The sequence below is a fragment of the Trachypithecus francoisi genome, unplaced genomic scaffold (genome assembly GCF_009764315.1).
Source record: "Trachypithecus francoisi isolate TF-2019V2 unplaced genomic scaffold, Tfra_2.0 Lachesis_group12, whole genome shotgun sequence".
NCBI classification, from domain to species: Eukaryota; Metazoa; Chordata; class Mammalia; order Primates; family Cercopithecidae; genus Trachypithecus; species Trachypithecus francoisi.
The window spans coordinates 17,570,614-17,595,547 of record NW_022681457.1 but is presented as its reverse complement, the minus strand read 5'-3'; the positions used below and the strand labels follow the sequence as shown (position 1 = coordinate 17,595,547).

Sequence of the window (24,934 nt, the reverse complement as noted above, 5' to 3'; positions counted from 1 at the left end):
ATTGGCTTTGAGGTCAAATATGCCTGTGTTGATCTTAGTTTTGTCCCTACTAGTTGAGTAAACTTGCCCAAGTTACTCAGCTTTGCTTATGTTATCTGTCCAATGGAGGTAATTGTTATCTCATAAAGTGGTTGAGAGTATCAATAAATTATTAAATGTCAAATTATTGGTACAATGCCTAGTATGTATTGGGTACCTCGTAAGTATTAGTTCTCCTTTTGTCTCTTTGCAAATATGAAACCTGTTGGCCTTCAGACGTGCGCCAGTGCACATGAAGTCAGTGTGGGGAATGGCGTTGGCCTCTTTCACCTCCAAATTAAAATCAAGCTGTGCAGATTCTTAAATGCACCCAATTTAGACTACCTATAGATTAGAGAGCCACAGCACACTTCAAGTGATAAACAGTAGGATTTTTTTTAGTCAATTTGATGAATTGCTTTTAACAATTTTACAGGGGTATCTGTTATGAAATACTAACCCTAATCTTATTCATATCTTTAATATTATCCATTCACCTTGCTGCTTCCAGTGATTTAAAGATATTTTATTTTTTATTGACACATTTTTGTAAGCTATTGCAAATTCCTTATGGAAAGAGTAAGATATACAACACACAAAACAATGGAATGAAGTACGATAAATAAAATAGCCAAACAAAGAATTTATCGAGGGCAACTTTCTGCCTCAGTGTGTGCTTTGCATCTTAATTAGGCTGAAAGCCTTGGGAAGCATACCATTTTATTGAACAAACACTGTTTGGCCTTTCTAATATTTTATTTTTACCCACAAAGAAAATATCCAAAGAATGAAACTTTCTGATATGGAACAAATTCTTATTTTTTTTTTTTTTTTGGCACATACTTTGTACGGGCTTGTCAAAGACAAAGGAATAAAGGCTCGCTGAGAGCCATGGGAGTGTGTGGTGTTTTCAATGCACCTGGCATTCCTGGCTCTTCTCCTACTGGGGCATAGGGCTGTGTGAAGGGCTGGACATTTTCAGTCACACACTCTTGCTTTGTCTATAGCATTAACCCTGTGAGCCTTCTCCACCCTTTTGATGACACTTGGCAGCTATCTCCTTCCCCAACCCTGGGCTGATAGAACAAACTGGTAGAAGCAGTTGACACAATCTCTATTAGAAGCAACTGGGCTCGTCTTATCCACAGCCAGTAACGCACAACACACAAGATGGCTGAAGTCCAAGGTTCCTGCACATTAACAGATGGAGGGGAATTATCAGTGGAGAAATACAACCAAGCACCATGTGGATGGGTGACAAGAAGTCTTCTGGCCAGAGGAACAGATTACATACCAGCACTGTCTTGGCTCACTGCCCCGAAGAAATACATAGCAATCCACACTCAGGGAAAATTCCATGAAATAGCAGAGCAGGAACATCCTGAAGCCAATGGCAACACATTCCAAGAAAAACATCCAATGAACCAAACCCAAAACAACACAGACCTCAGAAACGTAAATAAGAATTAACTGAAAAAGGAAACCTTCAGAGTCTTGGGAAGCAACACAACAGATTAAGTGACCACAAAACACTAAAACACCAACTAGTTATTTACCCACTGCTTTGCGGTAAATATCAGGCCCATAGTCTCTAGGAGGTTATTTCTGGGCGCCAAGGACTTAGCACATAGGCCGGCAAAGAGCATGGGCTTTATTTTCCTACCCAGGGGAAGTAGCATTTGTAATGGGCCTGAGAACCAGAAGGAAGATTTTTTTGAACTTCTTAGTCTTATGGCTATTTATAAGGATGAGAGAAGATCAGAGGGTGGGAAAAGCACTGGGCTTCAAGTTAGAAGACTAGGGTTTGCATTCTTACTCTGCCACTGACTAGCTCTGCTGTCTTGGCAAGCTACTTAACCAAACTGAGCTTTGATTTCCTCACTTGGAGAAATGAGTGGATAATAAAAATTATTATTTGTTCCTCATGGGGTTGATCTGAATATTAAATGAGAAAACGGAAGTAAACAGTGCTTCCTAAGAGGCAGAGTACAATGCAGTAGCCAGCCATTATTATGGTTGTTTCTATTGCTGTTACTACTTCATGACCCTAGGATCATAGGAGAATTCATGTTTGCTAACTTGAGGTGAATTTCCTGATAGCTGAGGTTTGCCCTCACCCCCAAGCATCTATCTCAATGAATTATCTACTTCCTTGAGAAGGCTATTGTACATAGTTTAAACTTTTCTTGATGATTTAGAACCAAAAATATGAACATCTATTATTGTCCTCAGTAGCTTACAGTTAGTTTGATTTTCTCTCTTTCTTCTGTGAAGTCAAGCTCAGCCACAACCCACAACCCCTGACTTGTCTATATTTGTTTATTTATTTATTTTTGAGATGGAGTCTCACTCTGTTGCCCAGGATGGAATGCAGTGGTGCGATCTCAGCTCACTGCAACCTCCGCCTCCTGGGTTCAAGTGATTCTCCTGCCTCAGCCTGCCAAGTAGCTGAGATTACAGATGCCCGCCACCATGCCCGGCTGATTTTTCTATTTTTAGTTGAGACAGAAATTCACCATGTTGGTCAGGCTGGTCTCAAACTCCTGACCTCAAGTGATCCACCCAACTCAGCCTTCCAAAATGCTGGGATTGCAGGTGTGAGCCACTGCACCCAGCCAAAACTAATTTCTTCCTGACCTGTCTTAATAGCTTCTCCTACCTCCATTTGGCTTGCCTATTTCTAATTTGGTCAACCTGAGATGATCACGCTTGGTAGAAATGAGTGCTAACTATGAAACAGAGAGTCTCTATTTAGAATCTTGGTGATAAAATACGAGGCATTCATACAGGGACTTTGAGATCACCACAGTAGAGTGTAGAGACGTATTTTGGCTTGAGATTAGAGAGTGGAAGGTGTCAGAGAAGCTAACTTCAGGGTGAGCACATAGTGTCTGAATTAGGAATGTTTTGAATATGTTTGGCTCACTCACATATCTCTCTCATTTTGATGTAGGTAGGTGCAAGTGTGATAATTATCAATTTACAGTTGGTGGGAAACAAAGCCTGAGTCAGCCTCATTAGGGGCAAGGAAGTATTTTAAAGACCTGCGGGAACAACTCACATGTGTCAATCAACACATAACAATTTAGATTGTTTTGACTAAATTAAACTTACTATCTAGAGCTAGAGTCATTCAGTTCAGCAAAATGACATCAGAGATTAGCTTCTTAGCTGAATCAGCTCGTCGTTTTACTGATTTCACCTAAACAAACTGTTGTTTAAGTATCCCAGCTTTTCACCATGGTGGAATTATGATAAAGTCACAGGACATAGTGCTAGAAGAGCCCTTCCAGGTCATATATCTCTGTGGTTCCCAAGTATTACTCTGAAGACCCATGTTGGTCCACAACAAGTTTTCACAGGTCTGTGGAAAAATGAGAAAAAAATAAGGACAATAAGACGATTCAGCATTTTTTCCATGAGGTTAATATAATCATTTTAAAGTCATGTCTTATATTTCATAATTTTTCTTTTGTGGAGTTCCTTGTCCTTTAATTTGAAATGATTATAATAGTAAGTGACAGTTATTTTTCAAAAATCTATTTCTCAGATCAAAAAATTGACCATATTATGTTAGGCTCCTGGTTGATACTATTTTTTTTTGTTTTTGTTGTTGTTTATTTATTTGTTTGTTTGCTCTATAAACTTCAGAAATTTGAGAACTTCAGATCTAGACAACCTCCTTCTTTTTCAAATGGAGAAACAGACTTCCCCAAATTGTCAAAGTTCACACAACTGGGAAGTTGGAAAGTTAGGACCAAAGCTTGGCCTCCCTGTTCTCTTTGCCCCATAGCTATCTCCTTCAACAGGTAGAATGTTATAATTATTACCAATTCTGTTGAATGAGAAGAATGAAGTTCTGAAAGAAGAAGTGGTCAGAGCAAAGGAAACTTCTTTCTCAAGTACACACCAACATGCCAGAAACTGATACTTCATGTGTGTTATTTTCTTTATCTCTTACAACAACCCTAAAAAGAGATACAATTGAATACACATTATAAATAAAGAAAACTAAGTTCAGAGATGTGATACACCTTAATGACTTAGAATCCATCAAACTGTAATACCACCAATTTACATGTTATTCAACAAATATCTATTGAGTGTCTTTCTTGTGCCAGGTAAGTCTAATGCTAATGTAATTGAAAGATTTTAGCAAATTATAAAGTGATAAGCAAATATTAAATGACTTTTTTTTAAAACTATCCATCTCAAAAATCCCTGTGAGGCTGGTTATTATTATTTTCATTTTATAGATGAGAGGCTGAAATTAGTAGAGTTCAAATGTGTTATCCAAAGTCATATTTTGGCATGTTGCTGAGACTGGCTTTCTGATTCCTAATCCTGTTCCCCTTTCTCTATACTCTGCTAAAGATATCTTTTTCCAGAGAAGAGGCATGGTGCACCAGAAAAACCTTAGTATGCAAAGAATCATGGGCCAATAGGCCACAATTATTTCTTTGAAAAGGTGGGAGTGACAGAAGAGTTGATGGAGACACCAGGCATGAAAGGGTCATAAGTTCTGGGCTTTCCAATAATAAGCCATTCTCCTCCAGATGATTTTAATAATCTCTAGCACATGTGTTCTAACCCCTTGATGCTGTACAATATGTGTAACCAAATAAAAGATCTCTCCAGATTTAGAGATTTACTGTTTGTGATGGGAAAAGGCCAACCAGATGACATCATTTATATTCCAAATATGAGCTGCTGCCAAGGCTGGTGATGTTAAGCTGGAGAAATTGATCCTCAACATTATTCTTTGAAGGGAAAAATAAAAACGGTCTTGGCCTATATGGTGTCTTTTAAAAAGTAATTTATGTAAATATGAAGATGAGTTTAACAAACTATTTTATCCAGGGTTGCTTATGTCCAATGTCTGGGTTGTTTAGATACAAAATCATTTCCAAATAATTAAACAAACTGGGTTAGGGCATACGAGTTATCATTTTGTTGTTGTTGAGTGGTAATTGGTGGGGGATTGACCTGAGGCTCATCTGCCCTCAATCAGCAAAGCATGTAAGTTTCCAGGGCTGTGGTCACTCATTCAAAAGCAAAGGTGCCCAATTTGTAATTGTGGAGAATAGTAGACTCCACATCCATCCCTCAACTTCTTCCTTTATATCCTGGAGGACATGGATGCCTGAAGAAAACCATGGTTGTGTTAGGAAGGAGACAAAGGAAAGATTGATACCATTTCTAGTTCTAAAGATAGATCTCAATTAATCTAAGACAATAAACAAGTGACATTTTCCTCATGGTCAGTGATTTAGTAGTGACCTGTAACAAAGGTAAAGGAAAGACTCTGTTCCATTCTTGAGGAAAATACTTTTCCTTCTCTTTCTTGGTGATGACAATAAAGAAGCATCCAGCCCCAGTTGCTGCTGGCATCCGTGTTACAGTCTCAAGGGGGGCCAACTTTAGGATGACGCTGAATGCAGAGATGGAAAAAGCCAAAATGCTTGATTATACTATTGAGCCACTGATTGTGCTATGCCTTCTGAGTTCCTAGAGCTCCTCTTGTGTAGTTATTGCATTTCCTTATTCTTTAAGCCAGTGTGGGTTTCCATTTCTTGCAGCTGAAAGCATCCTGACAGGGAGCAATGACAAAATTTGCTTCCTGAGGTTCCATCAATTTATTGAACTATATACTCATGCTGTTTTCAAAGATAGTCTTAAATTTGTTTTGATGGTTTTTTGTATCCAGCTGTCACCACCCTCACAGTGATTTTCTAAAACAAAAACTACTGCTAACACTCCCTGGCTTCTTGATATAGCCCCTGCTACCCTTCCAACTCCATCTCTCCTCAAGCCCACCAGCCCTCTCCCAAAGTCCTATTATTCTAAAGTGCCATACTTTCATCTCTGACCTTGTTCCTGCTCTTTCCACTGCCTATAACAATCTCCTTCACTACCTTCTTCCCCACACTCACCTTCCATCAAATCTTGGCTTAGGCATGACTTCCCTTGGGAAACCGTCCCTTCGTTAGTCCTCCTAATACTCTCCCAAGACCCCATTCATCCCCCATCAGAGCATTTTTCACACTACATGGAAATGACAGTCATTTCTGTTGGACTGTGGATCCAATGAAGACAGGAAACACCTGTTTTGTTTATGGTTTTGTCTCTAGGATTTAACATATAGTTGGTATTACATAAAATATTCATGGAAAAATTATGAACTAATTGCTTGAGCTATTCAAATATTCCCTCATTGCCTAGTGCCCAACTTACTTTAGTATGGTTTTTAATGATCTTGCCCTGACTTCCTGTCCAGATACCTCTCCTACTACTCACCCCTAAATTTCTTATTTAAAGTGCACTGATTCATGCATCCTCTGCTGTTCTATGTCCCAGTACCCATGACAGGCATCTTGCTATGTCCTGAAACTGGCCGCTGTTGTGTAGTTCTTCTTTAGGTTGAAATGTTGCTGTGAATTAGTGAAATGAATAAAAATTGAATTCCACACAGTATTTTCTCAGTTGTATGACACTGGGTGGTGTAATTAAACTCTCATCTAAAATATGAGAGGGAAACTGTACCCAATCAGGTTCTTGTGAGATAAATGAAGAAATGAATGAGAAGTCACCTGGTACAATACTCCTTATGCCAAGTTGTTGGAAAAACCCTCTCTGCTGAATCATTGTTGAACTCTGCCCTCTAGTCTTAGAATGAACCATTAATTTAAAACCACTAATGTATTGCTTTGAAAAAGTAAAATCAAAGAATAAAAACTGAGCATGAGTCTGGATTTGAAAAGAAAGTATCCGAGAAATAAAAAAGTGGTCTTGCTGAGTCTCTATTCTCTGCTTTAAAGTCGGGAGAGTTTCGGGTTAGTGAGAATGCTGTTTGGGGTTAGTGGCAGTACTGTTTGGGAATTTATTTGGTTTGGCTAAAATGGTTACTTCACTATGGCTGAACCTGCAATTTCCAGGAAGTAACTGAGTTCTTGCAGCTTCAATAACAATTGTGGAGCCCACAGGGCAATCCTTCAAAGCCTGATGAGAGCACCATGGCAAGTGTTTAGTGGTGCCTTTAAGATGCTGCTGGGCAACAGCTTCAGGTGCTAGGTGGAAGCCCATTAAAGGCTTTCCTGACTGCTGGGGGGTGGGAAGAAAAAATGCTACATTTGCAGAATGAGCTGGATTCGGTGTTCTCACTACTCTTTCCTATATTCCTGGATCTTATTCCTTGACCACCCTCCTGATTTCTGATGTCAGCTTCTGCTGTATGCCTCTGTGGTCTGGGGCATCCTACCACCCTGGATAGTAACCAGCCTTTTCTAGAGACATCTTGGAGGAGTAGAGGAGGGGAAGAAGATAGCTTTAAGAAAGAGGTGAAGAGATTAGTGCTGCCTCTAAACGGGACTTTTTCCTTCAATTAAATGTCTTCATTTTGGGGGTTTTAGTTTCATTTTGTTTTTTCTTTTTAGACCCCATCCAATGCCCTATCATAAATGTCTTCGTTGAATAGCAGGGAAAATGTATGCTTTGAAACCGGAGAACTGGGTTTGAATCTAGGGTTCACCTACATACTAACTATAACATTTTAAATCTCAGCTTTCTCATCTATAAAATGGGATAAATTTGTCCTGCAGTTTTTTTTTTTTTTGTAATGAAATGAGATCCTAGATGCCAAACATCAAGCTCAGTGCAGACTGCTTCACAGTGTTCAACAAAAGTGACTCTCTTGCTAATATTTTATCATATTGGAAAGTATATGTTTCTTGTAAACTGACTTTGATCACCTCAGTCAGAGTATAATGGGAAGACAAGTTCTCTTTGGATTGGACTTACAACATGCAAGGGAAAAGACATATAATCCAGGAAGTATCAGAATCATAAGCATTTCACATTTTGACCTTTCTGAAAGCTTTATTAGTATGTCCAACACAATAATTTAGAATGTCAAGATCTAGATCAACATTCCTTCTTGTGGATGGAATGGAGCTAAGGGTGAAGGTGAGAGGTGGGAATGAGCTCTTCATGGATGAAGGGTAAGAGTGAGCTTAGAAACAATGGTTAAATGGGTAGAGAGAATGACAAGCAAATGTAGAAGTAGGGCTCATGATGATGTCCTGAGACTCAGTTTCCTTATTTGTAAAACAAAGAGGTGAGATGAGATTGGGGTTTCCTAACTGTGTTTTGACCTTTCTGGAAAGTTTATGAGTGTGTCCAACACAATAATTTAGACTCTCAAGATCTAGATCAACATTCCTTGTGGATGGAATGGAGCTAAGGGTGAAGGTGAGAGGTGGGAATGAACTCTTCATGGTTGAAGGCTAAGAGTGAGCTTAGAAACAATGATTAAATGGGTAGAGAGAATGAAAAGTAAATGTAGAAGTGGAGCTCAAGATGATGTCCTGAGACTCAGTTTCCTCATCTGGGAAACAAAGAGGTGAGATGAGATTGAGGTTTTCTAACTGTGTACTGCCAAATTGCTTATGTTTTGTTCATGGGATTCAAGGAGAGCGAATACAAAAGGAAAGACAGAGAGGGGAGAAATTGAATACAATCACTCTTGCTAAGAAGCAGGAAGGGGCAGGATAAAGAGAGTGATATTTTGTGCCTTTAGTCCATAGACTCATGCTAATGGTTAAGGTCTTCTCAGCTCTTTTCTTTCTCCTCTTTTCCTTCTCCTTCTTCTTCCCTCTCTCCTTCTTCTTTGTGTAAATTAAGAAGCAACAAATAATGAAGTTCGCAAGCAGAATGAGCTCAGCTCAATAAACATTGGTGAGGCAACTACGAGCAGTTATTGTACTAAGTGCTGAGGATATAAAGATGATTAGAATATGTTTTATGACTCCAATGAACCCTACAGTCTAGTTGGAGAGACAGATGCGATATGAGTTCTGTGACAGGGGAAGCCCAGGGCTGTGGAAGCTCTGGGGAAGCAACTTGGCCGCAGAGGTCAGGGAAGATGTCTCCATAGAGGTGATCCCTATGCCAAGATTTGAAGGATGAATAGGAGTTAGCCTTTCAAGGAGAGGTAAAGGACAATGTACCTGCTCAGAGCAATGATCCTAGCCATCCTGGTTTATTCCTCCCAATCACTCCCAGGACAGAAACATGGAAATCATTCCAAATCATTGGCTTGGGATGGTTTATTTTGGACGTGCTCAGCACTGAGTACATATTTTTCTAGGATTTGTGAGGAGATGGATTTCCATGTGTGCTGTGCTTCAGGGTGTCTCCTTGGGTATTTATTTACTGTGCTTTATTCCATAACCTAGCAGGGTGTCACAGCTGGAGGCAGCTGGTGATAAATAAACAGCTTCCATTACCCAATCCCATCACCATCCTCCATTCTGCTTCAAAAACAGGGTCTCGGCCCATGGATTCCTCTACCCTCAAATCCGTTGCAAAGTGTCAAAGCCCTGCAGAGTTGTATGAGTGTTTCCTTATAAAAATGAATTAAGAGGTAAAGCAAAGGACACTGTAGAGCACTATGGAATTCAGACTGTAAGAGAAGATAGCCTGTCTTAGGAAACTTTGATTATTACATAGGTTCCTTGATAGAAAAAGACACAAGCTAACAAACAAATCAAACTTCTCATCTTGTGGTCTTCTGTGAAGGTGATTTGGAAGTTATTCAATTAAACATGGTTTTGTTGAGACTTTCCTATGTGTTCTTTGCTTTCACACATTTTATCTCATGTGGTGATTTTATGTTAGGTTTCTCAAACCAATAATGAAAGAGGATGAGACTCAAATATGTCAGGAATGTTGGACTTATCAGAGTGGGAATTTAAAACAATTATGACTAACATGCTAGGGGCTCTAGTAGATACAGCAGAGAGTATGCAAGAACAGATGGGAAATGTAGGCAGAGAGACTGAATTTCTAAGAAAGAATGAAAAGTAAATGGCAGTGATATAGCACAGTGTGTACCTATTTCCTAGGTAGTAGAAATTCTGATACAGACTCACCATTTAACATGGCTTCATCATTTCAAAAACTACATCACAGAGAAGGAGGAGGCTATTCACTAGTTCATAGCCCAGCCACTCTCACCCCTTAACACCTCAAAATCACAGTTTTTCAGTTGTACACAAATACCAACTAAGATCTACTAGTTCTCCTCCATCTGAGAGGAAGGGTCTAATGGAATACAGGAAAGGGACAGATCTCATATTTATTAGTGGAGAGACAGGAAAGACTTACATTCCTAGGTTAGCTGACTCCAAGAAGGCTCTAAGAAGAGGGCTGAAATATGCATTTGAAAGTGAACACGGCTGCATCCATGTCCCTACAAAGGATGCAAACTCATCCTTTTTTATGGCTGCATAGTATTCCATGGTGTATATGTGCCACATTTTCTTAATCCAGTCTGTCACTGATGCACATTTGGGTTGATTCCAAGTCTTTGCTATTGTGAATAGTGCTGCAATAAACAGCTGGAAACCATCATTCTTAGCAAACTATCACAAGAACAGAAAACCAAACACCACATGTTCTCACTCATAGGTGGGAACTGAACAATGAGATCACTTGGACTCGGGAAGGGGAACATTACACACCGGGGCCTATCATGGGGAGGGGGAAGGGGGGAGGGATTGCACTGGGAGTTATACCTGATATAAATGACGAATTGATAGGTGCTGACGAGTTGATGGGTGCAGCACACCAACATGGCACAAGTATACATATGTAACAAACCTGCACGTTATGCACATGTACCCTAGAACTTAAAGTATAATAAAAAAAAAAAAGTGAACACAGTATTTATCCACTAAGATAGTTAAGATTTATAAGTGGTCAAAGTATTTGTCCAAGGGAGAAAACTGAATATCTATCATTTTCTTATGACTCTGTCTTCTTAACTCTACTGACCTGCAGTAGTGTCATGCTATAGAGGTACTTATATAATCTTTATTATCAAGCATTTTTATGTACCGATTTATACATAGGTGACACAACATAGCATCTATTAAATGTTACTTTCCTACCCTGTCCCAGCTCTTGTCTCCTTTTCTGGCAATAGAAATAGACTGGATGAAGAACCTATAAACATAGGTGAAGGGTGAGATTAATGCATAATTTAGGTATGTTTTCTTCATTCAAATCAAAGAGATTAGATTATCTGCTTTGCCATTGTAAAGCCCTTGAGGTCATAGAACATCATATGAGTCATAGTCGTAAAAACTCATCTAGCATTGACAAGCATGACAAGAATCCTCATAAATTTATCCAACAAGGGTTGTATGCAGCAACCATTCTTTTGTACTGTGCTTCTCTTCTTGCTGCAGCTGTATGGTTTCACGACCACCACCTTATACATGTTTGGCTTTGTCTTTTCCATTGAAAAAGGCCAGCCACTATGATCTCATTTTCTTGTTTATAAAGTGGGAATAAAATTCCTATCTCTGAGGAGAGGAGGTCATGTGGGTATTAATCAGATAATACTGTATGTACTTCCTGATATTGAGCAAGTTTTCAACATGGTAATTCTTGCCTTCCATGTCTCCCTTATTCTGAAGTTTAATACTCAATACTTTCTACTTCAGGAATAATCTGAAGTGCCCTAGTTAAGTGAGTATAGTGACTAAGCTTCAAGTTAGTCTACCTGATAATTCTGCAATGGCAGTATGCCTCCTCTTTAAAGACTAGGGTTTGTTGTTGTTGTTTTAACTTTAATCTTAAGGAAAAAAAATCCTCACCTTATACTCAAATATGAGCCTTTGGATCCCTCTGGACCAAATTTCCTAACTGGACCTGGTTGATGACCTCCTCCTCCCTGCTGTTCAGAATGAGCCCTGAGGCTTCTATGGCCTGTCCTGCTCCTCCATAGCTTCCTGGCAGACAATGGAAAGGTAGTCTAGCCTCACTTACCAATGGCCATTAGCAATAGTCTTAAGTAATATAGCTGGCTGATAGCTCTCCTTGAGGTCTAAAGAAGATTGGTTCTGGCCCTTTTTTCTCTGCTTTTCCCAATATGCCTGTGATTTTTGGAGGCTTAAGTACTCATGGCCACCTCTGACTTCACCTTCTCTCTTGTGGATCACTCACTTTCATCTACTGTCTCTGTTCTGCATCATGTCAATCCTCTGCCTTGATTTCTCTACAAAAGCAGTTCAAAAAATCTGTATTTGTGGTACATTTACTAAAGATTGAAAGAGTGGTCAGAGAAGGAATTTACATTGCAGCAATGCAAATAATTTTAAATTTAGCATAAGGCTTGTGGTAGATCAGATCATTGTTTAGCAATTATCCACTCTTACTACCAGCCCTCCTCCATCAGAGGAGTTTACTTGCTCACTCCATTGATGGTGGGCTTGGTCATGTGAGTTGCTTCTACCAAAGATTATTATCAGAGGGAACATAGGAAGAGGCTTGAAATGTGCTTTCGAGGAGGGCTCCTATTCTTGTAATTGTGTTGTTTCCAAGAGAAAAATGTGCACTATGTAGCCCATTCATCCCAGAAGGATGAGAGCCTTGTGTCATAGACCTGGAACAGACACATGGCCTGGAGCCAAACCCAGCCTAGGCCAGCCAACTTTCAGCTGACCCACAGATGCGTGAGCAAGAAATAGTTGCTTATTGTTGTTTTGAGTTTTGAGGTCATTAGTTATGCAGCAATATCTCACTGATACAAAGCTTCATTGTTCCTCAATGTCTTTTGGCAATCTTGGCAGTGAGGAGCTTTCACTTTTCTCTTCATGTTGTACAGTGGCCTATTCTCATGCCATTTCACTAATTGTTCTTCATTTCTCCTTCTCCCCAAACCTCTCTTTCCAATACCCCCAAACTCCTATTAATTTTTGATGTATTGTACATTATTTATCTCTTTTGGTGACCTTAGCTCATGCCAATGCATATCTCAAAGTGATGATTTCATTTCAATCTGCTTTAAAGAATTTTAATAAACAAAGATTCTTTCTAAGGGGAAAGAATGTCTTTCTGTGCTACCTGTTAAGACAATAACACTTTTCATTCTCATCTATTATCTGCTCCCACCTCTGCCCCTCATCACAATCTGACTTGGCTATTCCTTGGAAAATTAAACAATTTTATCAGGCAGAAGGCCAAGTCTGCACTTGTGCAGGCTATGTTTTTGCTTGGAATTCCTACAGATCTGGGCTTTTTAACTAGTCTGATAGCTGCGTCATTAAAAAGGATTTAAAACCCCCTTATTCTGCCCCCACCTTTGACCTTGTTTCCCTGTCCATCCCAGCATCAACGTAGCACTAGGTCCTCTGGCTCTGTCTTCTGCTCTTCCAGTCTCCGTCACTGGCTTTGAACCTGGCATGTGTTCATCTTCTGACCTTTCCTATTCCAGGCCCTTCTGTGCAACTGCCAGTCCATCTTCCCCTCAAGTTCAATGACAAAAGACCCCCATGCCTCAGAATAGCACCCTGGTTTCCCTGATTGGAGGCTCTGAGACATGGATAACAAGAGTTTCTCTATCCACTCAGGGCTTCATGGAGGGATAGGGCAAATGCCACCTTCAATCGAGCCAAACTTGCCATCGCCATTCCTGTTTCTTGCCAGCCCTGTGTCCAGAATATCTTCCTGATGTCTCCCTCCACATTTTGGGTCAATTTTTCTGTCTGTGTTGTTTCTGGAGCTGCAATCTTTTCAGACCTAGGCTCCTGAGCCACTTATATCCTGTTGCTGGTTGATTCTCAGGGTTCCTAGAACATGCTGTACCTGCTAGCCCTGTCTGGCTATGTGATTTGTATATTAGTCCCCTCTATTGAGCTGCCCGTCCACTGCTTTTTGCCCCATGTTCTTAAGCGTGCTGTTTCCCACACTCAATGCCTCTCTCCTGTTGGCACATCAGGTAGCAGGGCCATGGGAGCTTCACCCTATCTTCTCTTAGGGGCTCTTGTTGACACTCGGTACCCAAGTACCTCCTGGATCAGGACCAGGGTCTTTATATGTCCACAGCACTGAAAGCATCATATTTCTCTCCCACATATGTAATTCAAAAATAAAATCAAATTACTTGTTAGCCATTCCTCCTTTGCCAATGTCCTAAGCATGGGTTTAGTTCACTGCTGTTAGAGAATCCAGGACTGATGCACTTCTCTCAGTCTTGCTCATACACCTCCTCCTTCCTGCCTGTGCTACCTGTGAGGCCTGTTATATACCTGCCTACTTTGCACTTCCTCTTACCATGCCCCTCTGGAAAGATGAGTGTTCTGCTATGCTGCTTAGAAAGGACATTCTCTTTTGTCTTCTCTGTTGGAGGGAGGAATTAACCTGGTTAATATTATCAGTGGCTATTTAAATTGTGCTTTCTTGAATCTGGCTATCTTAGTTTTCTTTTCTCTCCCATCCACAGCCAAATCCACCTGACACCTATTTTTTGCAAAAGCTGTGGTGTTTATTGGGGAGATGGGACTGCCAATGGAGAAGAGGCTTCCTGGGGTCCTTTGGCAGCCAAGGAGCAGCATGAGAGCAACTGAGTTGGTAAATCATGGAGGAGAAGGTGCCACTACAAGGCCTGTGTCTGCCGGAGAAAATAGCAGTAAACACAGCCTTTTGTCTATATGAAGGACTCTACAGTTTATAAGGCGTTCACAGAATTTTCTCAATCCATCCTCACCACAGTCAATTTTATATTATCCTAATATTATCCTCATTTTATAGGTGAGGAATTAGAGCCTAGAGAGCTTAACTCACTCCCAAAGTTACCCAGATGGTATAAAAAAACTTAACCAACTGGAGGATTTTGTCAAAGTCTGACCCATATTTGAGATTAATTTTGGCCCATTTCAATGCATAAAACTGAAAGAAGTGAGTTTTTTCCCCCAAATTTATTTATTTTAAGTTATTTGCACATATTTATATTTATATCCCATCTTATTTCAGACAAGATTTAAGCAAACACACATATACACTTACACATATCCCATCTGAATATGTGGGAACTGCATTTTTGAAAGATTTTTTTAACCCAAAACCTCAAATGATTTGTTTAGCTCTTGGTCAACAAACAAGATCACTTGTATTTCTATCACTAAGTTTTTGCTTTTGCAGGGGGGTGAGTAATGTCTAGCAAAGCCTCCCCTGTTGAAACCCAAATACACTCAAGTCGAGCACTTAAACCCAGGCAGAGGAAGCCAAGACCCAGGAAGCCTGCCAGATGTTTATACTGCCTTTTCATGGAAAGCTAAGCTTTTTATTTTAGTTTGCTTATTTGTCGAGCTGTGGAAGGGAAGTTTGAACAAGACCCATTCCAGGGCAATGAAGGGCAGAATGTTAAGAGGTACGGATGAAATACATGGCTGATCTCTATGTGGGTAATGGTCTGGCTACTTGATAGCCAGGGAAATCTGGGGTCCTTGGAAGGCAGAGGGCACAGGACACTGGTTCTGGCTGTCACTTGGATAGCTGTGTAGTTGGTGGGCAAGTGACTTGCCTTGGGAAAAATGACTTTGCCACTAAGAACACAGGCCCTGGAATTAGGCATTTCTGGGCTTGAATCCTAGTTCTACCCCAGGTAAACCATATCCTATCTTTGAAGCCTCAGTTTCCTCATCTACAAATGGGAATAATTTCTTATTGGATTTTTGTTAGAAATTAATGATATAACCTCATTAAAGCCTTTAACAGAGTGCCTGGCACTGTCCTGAAGCTCACAGTTTCTTCACCTCCGGCTGAGCCATTAGGCCCCTTCTGGCTCAAATACTCTTGGGATCTACAGTGGTGCCAGGATTGCTCTGGGCTGCCTGCTTTCACTGCCAGCTACCCTTTTCTTGGCCTCTAGACCTTCTCAAGGCTTGCCTTGTCTTTTCATGTTGCTGGGACAACTCAGGCACCAACTTGAGGGAAGCCTCCCTTCATGTGAATAAACACGTTGACGGTATGTATGTATCTTGGACCAGGGGCTGTGGCCTGTGTAACCAAATAAGAATTTCCACTGAGTTACAAAATTAGCCACTGGCATTTAGACATTGGAGGCTGGAACATGCAAGGGCATACGTTTTGGGGGCTTTTTGTGTCTTTTCTTGGTACTTGCTCATATTGGACCCCTCACCTACAATGTCCTCTCCCCTCTTGACTCTGCATCTCAGACCTACTGAGAGACAGTATGGAGCAGAAGAGGAAGTGGGTACTTCATAGTCACGCACACCAGGGTTCCATCCTGCTCCTGCTACTGCCTCGAAATGTGAACTTGGGCATGAATTTAAATAATTTAGTCAGTATGGCATGATGGTTAAGAGCATGGAAAATGGATCCTGAGTGTCTGGCTTCAAATCCCAACTTTACTGCATATTAACTCTGTGACCTTGAACATGTTATGACCTTGCTCTGCCTCAGTTTCCTCATACTTAGGATGGGCAACTCTCATTGTTTGCTACAAGGATTACATAAGAAAGAGAGAGGTAGACAGATGAATAGATAGATAGATAATAAATGGATAGATGATAGACAGATAGATAAATAATAAATAATAAATGGATAGATGATACGTAGATAGATGATAAATAGATAGAGAGATAGATAGATAATCACTTAGAATAATGTTTCATGCTTAGTTAATACTAAGAAAGAGTTTGCTATATTATAATCTGTTGTTAAATTATTTACCTGTAAAATGAGTGATGATAATCCTACTTCTTAGAGTTATTTTGAGGTAAAGTGGTTGCTTTGCTTTACTCATATCCTCAGCTAAGCTCAGTTTCTATTTTCATTGTTTTCTTTTTTCTTTTAACTGTAGGTTTATCTTCTTTTCCAAAAAGTTCTGTCTCAGGACATAAATACAAATCAGAAAAAAGCGCAATTAAGACCTCAGAATATGGAGGACCATATGTAAGAGTGATATCATTTTTAGTTGGTCGAAAACAAAGCTGTAAGAATTGCTTTCACTAAGAAGTGCTCTTTTCAAGGTTAATAAATCAACTAAGATTTAAAGTCATATATACAGTACAGCCCTCTCAGACATTCTAGTAAATACACAGGTGTGAACAACAACATAGGCAATACTTTTGTTCAATGTATTTTTTTTTTTTTGTACAATGTTTGTTGATGAGAAATTTGTTAGACAAGTCTGGTTTCATTTGTTGTTAAATCATGACCTTTTAGCTAACTATGGTTGTCTTCTGATCCTTCCAGTATACATTGCCTTCCTCTTTCCATCTTTGTATCCCCACCATGTGATACCTATTAAAAATTAAGTAAATGTTGATTACAAGGATGATTAGAATAGCAGTCGAGTGCTTTCTTTCAATTTATATACCCTTACCTTACCAAAGTTATTCCTGGATTCTCCCAGGGTAGCTCTCTCTCAGCTTTTTCTATGTACTTGTGTTTTTGAGAGATGGTGATAAAAGCTACAAGGGAAGCACTGTTTGCTCTTGATTAAAAATCAAGACTGCTAACTGTCCCCAAAATTCCATTCTTCCCTGCCGATGTTTACACTACCTCTTTATGGGAAATTAAGGTTTTAATTTTTGTTTGCAAAAATACATCAAGATGAGATCTCCAGTTTCCCTTACATGAGGTGTGACCACATACCTCAGTTCTCTGCAAGCCAGTGTGAAGCATGAGTAATGATCCCATCTCCAGGTTCAGCCCCCATCACCCTCCCCAAATGCGTCTCCATGCTCATTCTCTCTCCTAGCCCACTGAGATGTTGACATCTTGGGTAACCTTGGAAGCACCAGAGTAAATATATCAAGTTACCATCAGTACGGGGAAGAGTGACTCTGACAACACCCACCTAGAAGTATTACGTGTGCAAGAAGTACATTTTAATTGTATTAATCCACTGAAGTTTTCTTTCTCTTTCTTGCCATAGTTTAGCCTAATGCAGTGTAGGACACATAAACAAATAGAATATTTTGTCTAGGAAAATACAGCTACTAACTCAGCTGAGCTCCCAAAGTGAGGGGTAGAGGAAACTAAAATTCCTTTTGTGCTAAATACCAGACATAATACTTGGCAAGCACTGGGTGCACTGCAGAATTCCTCCCATGGAATTTGTCTTGGAAGCCCACGATGTTAGGTATTATGATCCCTGTTTAACAGATGAGGGATATGAAACAGAGAAAGGAGATATAATTTGCTTAGCAAGTAACTGAGAGAACTGAGATTCAAAGGCAAACCAGATAAAGTCCAAAGTTCTTTTTCCTGCTGGTGCTGCACCTGAGAGATGTCCAGTCAACTGCTCTATTCTCAAGATGTTTACTGTGGACAAAGAAAGCATCCTATAAGTTGATATGTAAGTCAGTCTTGTTTTTAGACACTTTGAATGAACAGTTTTTGTTTGTGCTTTTTAACCACATACACTTGAACTGTCTCCTGAGAAGTCTGCCCTCCTTCAGACTGGGGAATTGTCCATCTCACGTGCTAAGTATTCACATGGGAGAGTGTGTAGACAGCATGATGTGTGGCCTGGTGCCAGGTCAGGGCAGCTGACCAGCTTTCCTGGCCCTTTTTAGGGTTCATGGCCTTTTTGGCCTCTGTCATACCCATACTCAAAGTGGGTGCCTTGTCTACATTCCTTAGTCTTTCTGTATAAACAGAACACCCTAGCCCATTTATGCAACTTTCAAGAGAGCTTTATAAACATAGAGATGCCTTTAAGCCTCCTTTCTGTCACTTGCTCTAATAAAGTGCTGGGGTATAGAAACCAGTCTTCTTCTTTCTGGGTCATCCTGAGAACATCTCTGGGCTTTAGTTTCCCCGTCTCCAAAAGAAGAAGGGGCCTAGAGCTGGAACTTTTTAATTTTCTACCACCAAAGATACCATTTTTGTAAAACTTTAATCTCAAGGAGTCCTAAGTTTTATGAAAGCAAAGAACCATATCTTATCTTCAGTGCTGAGTACCATTCCTGGCACAAAACTGTTTTTTTGCTAAATATTTGCTGAAGATACACAATCTACAAAACTCCATAAACTTGATAGTCATTACGGATCTTCACTAAATATTTCAAATGCTCTCCCCTTCCAAGAACCGGATGGGATCACACTGCCAGGCCCCCTAGGGCTATGCTGGGTCACTGGACTTAATCGGGCCAGTGATCTGCGAGAGAAACATTTAATCACCAGTGCAAGGTTCTCAAGAGTTCTCGTCTTCCTCCGCAGGAAGAATGCGATGTTCTAGATAGAAACTGTTTTATTGGCCTGGGTCTTGGAGTGAAAAAACACTGCAGAGCAGATCCCCCCGGCTGATTCAGCGGACGCGCAGCGGAAGCAGACGGAAACCTCTGCTGTTTTGAGGCACTGAGATTTTGGAGTTGTTTGCTGTCATAGAGTGTTCTATCCTCTCCTAACTGATTCAATACGTTTATCACAATGCATTGGTTTTTCTCAGTCTTAATAACCACAGAAATACACAGCTGTCATTCAGAGCCTCTAACAAGAAAGTGGTGTGACTCATTAAATCGATAGCACTCCTGCCAAAACCAAAGCAATGTGATCATTTCAGTAGCAATTGTTGCAATAGAACCGTTTTATTATTTGTAAGATAAATGTAATTTCTGCTAGGCTTTTTCAGCCTCTGGATATAACTTAGATGCTCATGACTACTTCAGCTCTTGTTTTTACTGAGTGTGCTTAGTTCAGTTATCACTGGCTTATGTATCCCAGGAGCCCTTCCAGTTGGGCATGCTGGGAAAAAAATAATCGTGCTCTTTGGAAGTATGTTTTTGGAGGTTCTTGAACCTCTCTGAAACTCAGTGTCCTTACTTATAAAACAGTAATTACAAATAGTACCTCACAGAGTAGTCATGATCATCAAATGAAATATCATAATTGCTGCTCTTCAAGCAGTGTATGGCACAGATACAGCTGACTCTCTGAATGGGTCAGGCACCTTTCAGCTCTAAGGAAGGTGGCCATGAGTTTAGGCTTGCCTTAAATGCTCCCAGTTTCTGCTACTTGTTCTTATATGATAATTATTATTTTAAAATAATGATGCTTTTAATGTAATCTGGAGAAATTTTGTTCAGTCTTTCTATGTCTTTTGTGGCATTGACATTTTTATTTTATTTTATTTTATTATTATTATTTTTTTAAAATTCCCCCCTTTAATTGACCAAAGTAAAGCCATGACATTTCATTTGGTAACCTGTTTAGAATTATAAAAATCATTTCATTTGGCCCAGCCCATACTGCCCAGGACAAATTCTAATGCCATCCAGCTTTGTTCTTACAAACTGCATAAAAAAAAAAAAAAAAAATCTTCAACGTCCTAAATGTGATGTGCCCAGTGCGAAGCATATCAGAGCTGGACGTGACATTTATGTCCTTGACAAGCCTCGATTATCCAGGTCCTTTACCTTGTATATCCTGACCAGCCAATGTTCTGTGGTATACGCTTCCTCCAGGACATCAAGCTCAAAGTCTTTATTCCCAATCTCAGCATTTCGGACACGGTCAAAGCCTGGAGGATGCTTGGCTTCTGTGTAAACCTGTCCAAAGCGGTAGTAACACATCTTGTACATGAGGCAGTTGAGCAGCACTGGAGAAACTTCACGGTCCACACGGAACTCCCCAGTTGGAGTATAATAGTCATTCTCCTTAATATGTTTGCCTGTATCTGTGCTCCCTCCAATCCGGACCATCCAAAGAAACTTGTTGATATCATCAGAGGAATACCCAGTGAGGCCTCCAAAAATGACCAGCACATAACTGACATCAAGCTCCCTCATGATCTCATAGGCTTTTTCCTCTGTGGACGCCATTGCCTGCCCTACTCGAGAAATATGGGTATTATGCCATGTGTTATTATCCACTAAAATTGTTCGGTTTGCCATAGCTGTAATCTGATAGCCATAATCCCACCAGGACATGACCTTCGCATCTTCTGGAGTATTGTGACGAAGCCAATAATATGCTTCTCGGAAGTCATCAAATATGATCCTACTGCCATCCCCACCATGGGCAGACAGTACAATGGACGGAGAAGAGTAGGCCTCACTGGTCACCCACGTTGAATGAAAGGTATAGGTGATAAGAAAGAAAGCCATGACCAGTATCATCCCACTTGCCACTTCATTCTTAATAGGGTAGGTAGAATCCTGTTGCTTCTTGCTCTTCTTGTCTGGACGACTTATGTCCAGATTCTTCATGTATGTGGATAGCACCTGGGAGACTCCAATGCCGGAGAGAATGCACATAACAGGTGCCAACACTAGCATTAGACGCACCATTACAGCTGAAAAGTACATGCTGGTCACACCATACATGATGATAAAAATCCGGGCATCAGACAGGTTGCTAAAGCAGTAATAGAGGCCAACTGGAAACATGAAGACGAGGAGCTGTAGGTCAAAATAGTATGAGGACCAGGTTGTGGGCTGATGCTCAGACACAGAAGCAATGATGGGGATATTGTTCTTAGCGTAAGAAGGATCCAGCAGTGAGTAGAAACACCCCGTCCAGGGAGATATTTTTCCTGTCAGCATGAGGAGAGCTCCCACGGTGAGAAGGACAAAGCCTACCAGAGAGATGACACTCCGGAAAAGAACTTCAAATTGTTGTGGATTCAACTTGCTGCGCGGGTAATCCACAAAGGCATGGATCTGGCAGAGACCAAAGACCCCGAAGGCTGCCATGTGCTCTGATGAAAGGACAGGCTGGAAACCCACAAAGGAGATCTGCATAGAAAGGATAGTGCCCAGGCAGTAAACAGTACAGTAGGCCACGTAGATCCGGTGGGAGAAACGGCCTGTGAGCATCAGTACCAGGACGTGGAAAGGAATCAAGTTGATCAGGAACACATAACCTCCCCAAGACGAGACCATGTAGAAATAAGCAAGGGCACACTTAGCTGCCCAACAGATGGAACCAGTCTTTACTGCCTGGATCCACATGTAGTAGGTGAGTAGCATGCAAAAGATGGCAATCCCTTCATTATCATAGGAGCCAGCAACAGATCGGGAGATATATCCAGGAACTACAGCAATCATAGCAGCAGCAAGAAGCCCAGCCCCTGCATCCTTGAGCTCTTTGGTAAGGTGGTACGTGACGATGGTGGTGAAGGAGGAGAAGAGAGGGGCCAGGAACACACAGACATTCCGAATGTCGATGGTGATGTGGAAAAAATGGAGTACATGGTAGATTGCAGCAGAGGTGATCATTAAACCTGGGTAAATTGTTCCTCCAATGATTCGTCCCAAAGGGTACCAGGCTCGGTCATCAAACCAGTTATGGAATTTATAAAACCCCTCCTCAGCCAGGAACCTCATAGTCCAATAATTAAAGTACGGATCAAACTCATGTATAACACTTTCAAATCTCAGGACAGCAAAGAGACGAGTGGAGAAAGATAATACAGCAGCCATTGACAGAATGAGAAGCTTCAGAAGTGTGTCCTGCTTCTCATAGGACAATCGCAAAAATCCAAATTTAGTCATCTTGACATGAATGGGTGGCCACACACGACGATCAGCTGGCCGGCTTTCCTAAGTGATCCGCTGGGCCCCCGGCATTGACATTTTTAAAGTGGACAGGTCAGTTATTTTGTGGAATGTTCCTTAATTTGGTTTTATCTGTTTCCTTATGATTAGATTTAGATTATGCTATCTTTTGGCAAAAATGTCACGGAAAGATGTGTGTTCTTCTCAGCACTTTATGTCAAGAGGCACAAGATGTGAACTTGTCCCCTTACTGGTGATGTTAATTTTGATCTCTTGGTTAGGTGGTATCTTCCAGATTTCTCTGCTATAAAGTTTATATTTTCCCCTTTGTAATTAATAAGTGACTTTTCAGAAAATAACTTAATATGATGCAAATATCTTGATAACTTCTGAAACTTTCATCCAGGAGTTTTAATATCCATTAATAATTCTTATCTAAATCTATTATTGCCATGGCTGCTGTCTCAGTTTATTTGTGTTGCTATAACAAAATACACAAAACACATGTAATTGATCAAATAACAGACACTTATTTTTCACAGTTCTAAAGAAGGCCTTGGAATTCCATGATAAAGACACCAGCAGATTCAGTGTCTGATGAGGGCCTGGCGCCTTGGTGCTAAGTCCTAAAGAGAGGATGAACATTGTGTCCTCACGTGGCGGAATGCAGAAGGGTAAAGGGCCTAGTTAGTTGCTATCAGCCCTTTAAGGCACTTAACCTGAGAGCAGAGCCCTTCTGGCCTAATCACCTCCTAAAGGCCCAACCTCTTAATACTATCACATTGGTATTAAGTTTCAGCATATGAATTTTGGAGGACACATTGAGAGTATAGCAATTACCAAATGGTGATCTTCTAAATACAATATATATATATATATCTTTTACTTTTATTAGTTGGCTTTCTACTGTAAGGAAAAGCTTTCCCTTCCCCACCATTTGCTTACTCAGATCCACAGGGACTCACATATGTAGTCTTATTTTAGTCAATGGATTTTGATATTGATTTTATTGATTTTCTTTAATGCTCACATTGTACCACTGGCCATCTCTAGTCATTTTCTAAGTCTGTTTCCAAAACCATGTCTTTCGGAAGCCTGATTTAGTCCACTTCAGCCAGTCAGTAGCTCTCATTTCTGTGCTCTTCTCAATTTATGTACTTTGCACTCCTTATACAAGTTTCTTACTGGGTTGTACTTGTTGGTTTCCTTTCTCATATTAGATTGTGAGCTCTTGAGTATGAAGAAAGTGTCTGATTTATCTCTATAACCTTAATGCGTAGCACAGAGACTGGTGCATGGAGGAAACTCAGTTTTTCCTTATTAAAAAGCATGAATTAATGGAAGAAAGAAAAACAGTGCTTAAGTTTCTACCTACCAGTTCCAATCCCTTTTTGGGGTATTAGCTTTAACTAGCAAAAAGAAATTATCTATAACATTCATAGCAGGCTGCTATGAGTCTTGCAATAGTGAGGCTGAATCAAGGTGGATTAAATTGTCAACATGTTTGAATTTAACATAAATGATTCTCCCCCCCATTTCAGAAGCTGCCTGCCAACTCTGATTTCATATCCTTAGTGATTCTTTACAATTAGCTTGATACGGTATTGTTTTCTCTCTTGGTTCCTCACTCTGGGAACTGCTCTCCCCAGAGATGAAAAAAGGGATGTAACAACCTTTCTATCACAGGTGGTGAACCTAGAGGAGAGGATCTGCATCCCTGATCCGTGAGCCCAGGTTTGGTTTCCTTTCTGTGCAGCTCAGATGAGTGACTTTGGGGGAGTCGCCTAACCTGATTCGGCCTTTGCTTCCTTCACTCTGAATAACAATCACAGCACCTGTGACCCCAACTGAGGTACCTGAGTGAAAGAAAAATCACTTTGGAACTGAGGAACTGCTCTCTGGAACTTCTGCACCTTTGCACATGGCAATCCATTTGCCTGAGATGCCCTTCCTTGCCTCTGTTGTCTCTTTCTTGGCAAATCCTTTCTGATATCTCAGGGTTCTGCCTATGTGTCATCTCCCTGAGTGACATATTGTACTCCAGGTCTCTGTTTTGTCTGTGCACACATAAAAGGTCCCCTGGGTTATATACTTTGTGTTGACAGCCTAAGCCCTGAAGTGCACCCGGATCTTTCTCCTCAAGGTCATGACAGCGTTATGTGTTTATTTCTTTGTATAATAATGATCTCCAGTTAAACTTTTATCTTTCTGACCATAAAATTATCTTTTGGCTCCCTCAAGATCCCCCTCAAAGGAAAAGGTGTACCCCAAATTCTCATCCGTGGGAATATCCTCTATGTGAGGCACTCATGCCTGCTCATCCTAACCCAATATATTTCCCCTAGATTTGGGAAGAAGAAAACTGTTTTAGGTGGCAAGATGGACTGCAGACACCAGAAAATATGTATTAAAAGAGTAGACAATATTTTAATCAGGAATTTTTTAAAGGAGCCATATAGGTCACATTGAAACTTTTCTTTGGTGGCTCATTCCCAATAAAGAAGTAGTCAGACTCCACCTGATTTATCAGTTTTCACAACCAACTCTATTTTCTGTCTCTCATCCCCATCTTTCCTTCAAGTGCAATCTAGGGTGCAGCT

The 24,934-nt window shown here is 40.5% G+C and overlaps 1 protein-coding gene across 1 annotated transcript; it reads right to left on the bottom strand.

The window, feature by feature from the left end:
• Positions 1-19,987: 19,987 nt before the first annotated feature.
• LOC117091970 (dolichyl-diphosphooligosaccharide--protein glycosyltransferase subunit STT3A-like) lies at positions 19,988-22,398 on the bottom strand. Its single transcript, XM_033225032.1, has one exon. It carries the CDS (start codon positions 22,329-22,331, stop codon positions 20,214-20,216), a length of 2,118 nt encoding a protein of 705 aa, XP_033080923.1. The 5' UTR covers positions 22,332-22,398; the 3' UTR covers positions 19,988-20,213.
• Between the last annotated feature and the right edge of the window lie 2,536 nt (positions 22,399-24,934).